This window comes from Gracilinanus agilis, chromosome 1 (assembly GCF_016433145.1).
Source record: "Gracilinanus agilis isolate LMUSP501 chromosome 1, AgileGrace, whole genome shotgun sequence".
Classification (NCBI taxonomy): Eukaryota; Metazoa; Chordata; class Mammalia; order Didelphimorphia; family Didelphidae; genus Gracilinanus; species Gracilinanus agilis.
In genome coordinates this window covers 477822168-477830726 of record NC_058130.1, presented here as the reverse complement: position 1 = coordinate 477830726, position 8559 = coordinate 477822168, and the positions used below count along the sequence as shown (strand labels likewise).

The 8559-nt window shown below is 38.3% G+C and overlaps 1 protein-coding gene across 1 annotated transcript in view; it reads left to right on the top strand.

Annotated features, from left to right (window-relative positions):
- LOC123253111 (carbonic anhydrase 13-like) overlaps positions 1-8559 on the top strand; it is a 45423-nt gene that overhangs the window by 23013 nt on the left and 13851 nt on the right. Inside the window, exons 3-6 of the mRNA XM_044682402.1 lie at positions 1341-1459; positions 3456-3551; positions 5363-5425; positions 6221-6376. Coding sequence (XP_044538337.1) covers positions 1341-1459; positions 3456-3551; positions 5363-5425; positions 6221-6376 — 434 coding nt within the window. The remainder of the gene's footprint in view (positions 1-1340; positions 1460-3455; positions 3552-5362; positions 5426-6220; positions 6377-8559) is intronic.

The following is an 8559-nucleotide window of genomic DNA, read 5'->3' as shown; positions in this document are numbered from 1 at the left end:
CCCCCACTTCCCCCTCTCCCCATGGCTGATTCGTATTTCCACTGGTTTTAACATGTGTCATTGATCAAGACCTATTTCCAAATTGTTGATAGTTGCATTGGTGTGGTAGTTTCGATCCCCAATCATGTCCTCATCAACCCATGTGTTCAAGCAGTTGTTTTTCTTCTGTGTTTCCACTCCAGCAGTTCTTCCTCTGAATGTGGGTAGTGTCTTTCCCATAAATCCCTCAGAATTGTCCTGGGTCATTGCATTGCTGCTAGTACAGAAATCCATTACATTTTATTTTACCACAGTGTATTGGTCTCTGTGTACAATGTTCTTCTGGTAGAACCTATTCTCTTTTGATTATTTCCAGTTTATCCTGTCTATGTCTTCTTTGTACATAATTGTTTGCTTATTATCTACCCTGTTATGTTGTGAGCTCCTTGAAAGCAGGGACTATCTTTTTGCATCTCTTTTGTATTCCCAGATTTTAGCACAGTGCCTGGTACATAGTAAGCACTTACTACACATTTATTGACTGACTTAGTTTGCAGAAAAACTAAGTCACAGAAAGGTTTAGAGACTTGCTAATGGTCAGCCAGTAAGTGTCAGAGTTAGGATTAAAACCAAGTCCTCTTTTGGCCCCATGCTTTCCATTATATATAATATCAGTTTGTCTCTCTGTAAAATGAGAGAATTGGCCTAATTCAGTCATTTGGTCAATAAACATTTAATAAATGGCTACTGTGTGCAAGGCAATGTCTTTACTAAGCTCTAAGAATACAGAGAAAGGCAAAAAACAATTCTTACCCTCAAAGAGTTTATAGTCTAGGGAGGGAGAGACTATCTCAACAGCCCCATACTATCTATAGGACAAATTAGATATAATCTCAGAAGAGAGGTACTAGCATTAAGAGGGATTGTCTGGGGGCAGCTAGACAACTTAATGGATAGAGAGTCAGACCCAGAGATGGGAATTCCTGGGTTCAAATCTGATTTCAACTTCCTAGATGTGTGACCCTGAGCAAGTCATTTAACCCCCATTGCCTAGCCCTTAATGCTCTTCTGCCTTGGAACTAATACTTAGCATTGATTCTAAGATAGAAGGTGTGAGTTTTTGTTGCTGTTGTTTTTAAGAGGGATTGATAAAGGCTTCCTGTAGAAGGTGAGATTTTCTCTAGGATTCAAAGGAAGCCAGGGAAACCAGGAGATGGAGATGCAGAGGGAAAGGTTTCTTATGCAGGCAAAGAGGCAATGAAAATGCCCAGAGCCACAAGAGAGGGATCTTAATATGAGAAATAGCAAGGAGACTGTCATTGGATCTCAAAAGTATATGGAAGGGTATAAAGTATAAGAAGATGGAAAGGTGGTGATGATGGTGGTAATGGTGGTGGTTATGATGGTGGTATTGATGATGCTGGAGGTACTGATGATGTTAATGATGCTGGTGGTGCTGCTGGTAGTGGTGGTGGTGATGGTGGGGACTAAATTATGTAAAGATAAGGATGCCAAATAGAGGATTTTCTGTTTGATCCTGGAGGTGATAGGGAGCTCCAGGACTTTAGTAAGTGTAAGAGGAAGGAAAATTATGATCAGACCTGCAATTTAGGGAGATTATTGACCTCTGAGTGGCAGAGATAGGCAGAGACTTGTGTCAGACCAACCAGCAGGCCATTGCAAGGATGAGTTGAGAAGGGCCTGAACCAGGGTAATGGCAGTGGTATAGAAGATGTAAAGCGTAAAAAGGGGTTTTGGTTGGGTAAATATTAAAAGGTTGGTCACCAGGGAATTGAACAATTATTGGTCCCAATTAAGAATAATCTCAAGTTAAAATGACTTTTATGGAAATTTATTTACAAATGAGAAGGGGAAGTAGAAATAAGGAAATAAGAGAGAGGATAAGATAGGATAAGTAATCTAACACATTAGATAATTTGCTCTGATCCCCTAGTTCAATCCAGGTAGATCTAATTAACCCTCAGTAGAGGGAAATCTAGCCTTGATCCCAAGGCTGGGAAACCAGAGGCCTGAAGGGCCTCAAAGGTGAACAAAGCAAAAGCTTCAGCCACAGAGTCTCTATAAAAAGGAAGTTCCTTAAGAGAAGTTCAGGAAGATTCAGTCTTAACACTCACCATGTGGAACAGTCTCGCCAGCTCCAGACCTCCTCCAAGTCCTGTCACGAATCAGAGGAGCTCCTTCAGGTCCTGTTCACGAACCAGAAGAGAGAGCCCAGCTGACTGAGGTCTCTTTTTAAAGGGGCCTCTTTTACGTCACTTCCTGTGGCCTCCTCTTAGTTTCCATGTCCAATCAAAACAGACGATTTTCTTAGGACTGCCCAAGAGGCAGTCAGTAAATTCTGATTTGTTACTCTAGCACTTGTGGGTTACAGGCCACCCAAGTTGTGAGTTAAATGGAGATGTTTTTACCTTTGGTGATTAAATCTAAAGATGGGCAGGCTAGATTTAATCTCATTATCACAAAGAGAAGGGAACATATATGAGAGATATTACCCAAATGAGATCGACCAGTCTTGGCAATAGATTGGATATGGGAAGTGAGAGAGAGTGAGAACATGGGTAAGGATAGTGGTGTCCTTGACCATAATAGGGAGTTAGGAAGTGGGGGAGATTTGAGGGGAAAGATAATGAGTTCAGTTTTGGAGATGATGAGTTTAAAGTGTCTACAGGACATCTAGTTGGAGATCTCCAATAGGCAGTTGGAGATGTGAAGATGAGGATCAGAAGAGAGGCAAGGGTTCGATAAGTAGCTCTTAGAGTCATCAGAGAGGTTGGGGGGCCAATGAGATTAAGGGAAATAGTATGGAAGGAGAAGAGGAGAGGGCCCAGGCTGGAGCCCTGTGGGATGCCCAAGGATAGCAAGTATGACATGGATGAAGATTCAGCAAAGGCTACTGAGGACCTGTCAGATAGATGATCTGTAACTCTAACATTCAAAGCTCTCACTAACGAATATCTTATTAGCCATTGAGTGAGAAATTGTTACTTTGCCCGGCAGAGCAGTACAAACAGGGTTCCTGAAGGACTTTCTCAGTGACCCTACGTATTATTCATTCCCTGACTACGTCTCAGATGGTGGGCTTAGACAAGGTCTGCTCAGCTTTTAACACTACTCAAGACAGAAAGAGATTTCTGGGGAAACCAGAGGCTGGCTCTCTGTTAGTAGTAGTAATGGTAGCCTGTGACCATGGGGAAGGTAGGGCCAGATACTGGGCAGGTTTGACTGGACCATCTGGACTGTAATTTATTACGTCTTCTAGTGACCTTTTCACCTCTTTGGCCTTCAGCTTTTCATCTGAGATGGATAAAAGTCTGCTAGTTCCTTTCACAGCCCTTCTGAAGAATCACTTATGCATATGAGTGTACATAGCAGGCTATATAAACAATTAGTTATACTTTATTATGTTCTTAATTGTGGTTATTATTACCATTTGAAGTTGTATCCTTCCTTTTTAGCTCCACGTGGTTCATTGGAATTCTGACAAGTATCCCAGCTTTGTTGAGGCAGCTCATGAACCTGATGGATTGGCTGTTTTAGGCATTTTTTTACAGGTAAGGATGAACTAATTTTATTTAAAATACTGAGTCTGCTAATATCATACACAAAGTGGACCCCCAAACATCTTTAAATGATGAATTAGCCTGGGGGGCAGCTGAGTGGCTCAGTGGATTGAGACCCAGGCCCAGAGACGGGAGGTCCTGGGTTCAAATCTGTCCTCAGATACTTCCTAGCTGTGTGACCCTGGGCAAGTCACTTAACCCCCATTGTCTAGCCCTTACTATTCTTTTGCCTTAGAACCAATATACAGTATTGACTCCAAGATGGAAGGTAAGGGTTTAAAAAAAAAATGAATTAGCCTAAAGGTTTGCTTTTTTCTCTTTAAAATTAAATTTAAAAAATTTTGTATTAAAATGTTATTCATTCACTGTCCTCAAAGCACCTTAGATACCTACTAAATATTTTATAGAGGAAGAGAAAAGAACCCAAAGTCCTGAGAAGATAAGGCTTTTGCTTGGATAAGCTTCATTATAAAAAAAGCCAAAGATCTAGCCAAGAGTAAAATCCACACTTTGAATTCTCAGAGTATTTTTTGACCAATGGATAGTACTAGTTCCTCTAAACAAATGGAATGACTTTTTACTTTTTTGCATTTTTCTTCACCCAAGGAATTCAGACAAGTATTTATTTATTTATTTCTGTAACATTGCCATGAAGTCTATGAAACTAGCATGGCTATCTTGGGTTCCAATGCAGCCTGCTTTAATAAGGATGATACTTTTGCTTTAAGACTCCATAACATAGCCAGGGATTAACTGGAATTGGAAGAAAGAGAAGAGATAAGGCATAAATGAGTACTGAGTACAACAAAAAATGTACAATTCTCCCCCCATCTATATCTGGATAGTTTCCATGGAGGCACGGGCTGAGGTATCAGATTAAACTTTGATATCTCAGCCTTAAAAAATTAGGTTCAAGACAAGCAGATCATGACCTAATTAACAGATACATAGATCCTTTATTTAGGGTAATACTCATGGTGTTCTGATCAAGAAGGTTAGTCATATTTCTGAGTCCATTTTCACTTTAGTTAAAATAAAATAAGAAGTCTCAAATTCTACTACTCCCATATGCATAAATGAAAGCATTTACCACTGTTTCTTTAAAATATCAATTTGGGTCCCCAAATTATAGGCAGAAAGCTAGAGACATTTTGTCCAATATTTTGACTACAATGGTAACCAGTATGGTTTGGAAAGTTATATCTTGGCTGAAGAATAAAAGTGTCATTACTGACGACTGAAGATCATGTTTCTCTCAGACTTCTTAGAATTAATTCCATTATTCCGTGGAGACACACAGACACAGACACAGACACACAGACACACAGACACACAGAAGTGCATGTTAGACCAAGAACTAGATTGACTGGGGAAGGTAGGTGGCTCAGTGGATTGACAGCCAGCCTTAGAGATGGGAGGTCCTAGATTCAAGTGTCCTCATACACTTCCTAACTATGTGACCTTAGGCAAGTCACTTAACACCCAGTGCCTACTGCTCTTTCTGCCTTGGAACCGATACACATTATTGATTCTAAGATGGAAGGTAAGGTTAAAAAAACAACAACTAAACCAACTGTTTGGCCAAGTAATAGTGTAACATTCATTATCTTCTTGTTCTGCCTTATCTGGCATAAAAGAGTCATCAGGTAAATGAGAACATTATTATTGTATGAACACTTGCTCCTTGTTTAGGGTTATATTAGCTTGCTTTAAAGAGAATTTGATATTGATAGAGAAAATGTATTGTGACATATGTATAATCCCAGGTAGCTACATTCTCATTTCAATTGTGTTGTTTTCAGACTGGTGAACATAATCTTCAAATGCAAAAAATTACTGATATTTTGGATTCCATCAAGGAAAAGGTAAATTACCTGTTTTGCCAAGTAGGTATTAACATGCTTTTAATGAACAGTCTTAGATTAAGAAGTATTTTATGGACATTCTAAAACTCTCCTCTCTGCTTATTCATGTTGTATTCCTGTAAAGATAGCTAAAACTATATGTGTGTGTGTGCGTGTGCGCGTGTGCGTGTGTGTGTGTAGATATAGATATAGATATAATGTTGACTTGGAGATGCCTTGGAATATACTTGGCCAATACATCAGAAATGACCCATTACCACTCTTCTTTTGTAAATTGTGATGAGTCTTAATTAGCTAAAGTAAGTGAATAGGGGATAAATCTCATTATTTATAATGATCTTACCAAAGGGAGATCTTTGCAAATTCAACTTTTGTGGAAGTGTTTTAAGGAACATTTCTATGAAATCAAAATTTATTTGATTTAATAAAACACACAAAATGGAATATTATTGATTTTTAAGTTCATTAACTATACTTACAATACCATACTATATCTATATCTACATGTTATACTACATATATACATACTATGCTATACTATAAACTATATATTATACTTTACTATAAAATAAAACTATACTATATTTAACTATAAAGTAATATAGTATATGATATAGTTTACTAGATAAGCTATGTAGTGTCATTAAAGAATACCATATTATTCAATAAGAAGTTAGTTGTTTTAACTTTATTATATGTTTATTTAGTGGCTTTTATGCCTTTGGCATTCTTAATAAGAATATCACCTAGTAACCAGAAGAGTCTCTCTCTCTCTTTCTGTCTGTCTTTCTCCAGGGTAAACAGATCCGCTTCACCAATTTTGACCCAGCAACTCTACTTCCTCCATCATGGGACTACTGGACCTACCCTGGGTCCCTTACCGTTCCACCTCTTTTGGAGAGTGTCACTTGGATAGTTTTAAAGCAACCTATAAATATCAGCTCTCAACAGGTACCCTCCCCTTCCCCAGTCTAAGTTGGTCTTTATGTTTTAAAAGGAAACTCACCAGAAGATTTTCAGAATATCATAAGTTACGTTCAATTCAGACATTGATTTGTAAAGCTGTTTGATGGAGTGGAAAGAGTGAGTCAGAAAACTTGAGTTCAAGTTTTGCCTTTATTCCTCGTTATCTGGTTGACCTTAGGCAAGAAGTTTGACTTCTTTGACCTTTTTTCTCCATTGAAAAATAAGAGTATTGCATAAAATTATAGGAAAACAAGGAGAGAGCATTGTCACAAAAACCTGAAGAAAGTATCCAACAGGAGAAGGCAATCCACAGGGACAGATCTGTAAACAGGACAAGAAGGGTAAGGATTGAGAAAAAGCCATGAGATTTGGCAGTTCAGTAACTTTGGAGAAAATGGTTTAGTTTGAATTATGAGTTTAAAAACCAGAGAGGAGAGGGTTTAGAAAAGAAGGGTTGGAGAAGTAAAGGCGTCAAGTGTAGAGCTCTCTTTAAAGGAGTTAGCCAAGTAGGAGAAGAGAGATTTGGGATGTAGCTAAGAAGACTAGTCTATCATGTGAATTTTTTTTAAGGATGGAGTAGACATGGGCATGTTTATAAGCAACATGGAAAAAGTCAGTGGCTGAAGAATGAAAATGAGAATGATAATGGGGATAGTCTGCTGGAGAAGGGAAGCTATGGAATCAGTGATGCCTATAGAAAGGTTGGTCTTGCAAGGACTCTCTCCATGACATAAAAAAGAGGAAATGGTGGGGAGTGAATATATCTGAGTGATGTGAGAGGAAGAAGAGGGAAGAAGAGGAAGTTCTTATAAATTTTGGGTGGGGGATACTAGATGATATCCTTAGGTAACAACAAGAAGGGATGCTGTGGGATAAAATATAAAAATATAAAAGTTTTAAATAAAAGAATTAAAATTTTCAGGGGAAAGCCCTAGCAACTGTGGGAAGTGGGATAGGCTTTCTCCAAAAGATAGTATTTTGTGCTATGGATTCTGAGGTGTAGACAAGGAGAGAATGCATTCCAAGCAAAGTCAGAGACAGAAGAATATTAGCAAGGAGGCCACTTTGGCTGAATAGGATAATATATGTAGAACTATATGCAGTAACTGTGGAGAAGTAGACAATGGCCCTGCTTTAAGTTTCTCTTCACTCCAGTTTAATATTCCTAAGACGCAAGGTATGCCCTGTGATTCTTTTTCTTTTTTACAACTTTTACCTTCCGTCTTAGAATTAACACTGTGTATTGGTTCCAAGGCAGAAGAGTGGTAAGGGCTAGGCAGTGGGAGTTAAGTGACTTGTCCAGGATCACACAGCTAGGAGGTGTCTGAGGTCAGATTTGAACCAAGGACTCCATCTGCAAGGCTGACTCTCCATCCATTGAGCCACCTACCTACTCTCTTGCAGTTCTTTTGATCAAAAGTCTTTTATTGTTCCCCATTGTCCCTAAGGGGACTCTTCAATCTAGCATTTAAAGTCTCACACAATTTGGCTCCCATCTACCTTTCAGACTTATTTTCATACTACAGGTATCCCTTCCACTTTGTTGGGGTTTGGGGTGTAAAGCCCCTGCAATCTGGAAAATCCTTGTAAAACTTTTTGGCCCTCTCTGTACCAGAGATAATGTCTAAATTTTTTTTAATTTAAACATTTATTAATATTCATTTTTAACATGGTTACATGATTCATGTTCCTACTTTCCCCTTCACCCCCCGATAATGTCTAAATTTTGCCCATTTTTTTAATAAGGTCATTTACAATACCTTATATGCATTTATGAGTTACTAAGCTTTTTAAGGTATCTCTACATTTCTAGCCTTTGTGTATCATCTGCTAGCTTTCACATTCTTTTATGCAAACTTTAATTTTTTAATTATTTTAACTTTAAAAAAGAAATTGTGTATATTTATGGTATTAAAAGATAAAATATATTGATATTATACAATACTCTGCATGTATTTGATGCATTTCTGTTTCTAAATTTTTTCTGTGTTGTATGCTGGCCTTTTCTGATGTTGACTTATACTATATCAAAACTGTGATGGGGAAAGTCATGTTGTGGAAGGGATACTTCCTGTCATGCACTTTGGATTCTTGTCAGGCAGGCCTATTCATGAATTCAACATCCTATCTGCCATCTGGGTCCTTTTACATAAGTCTGGAATGCCTTC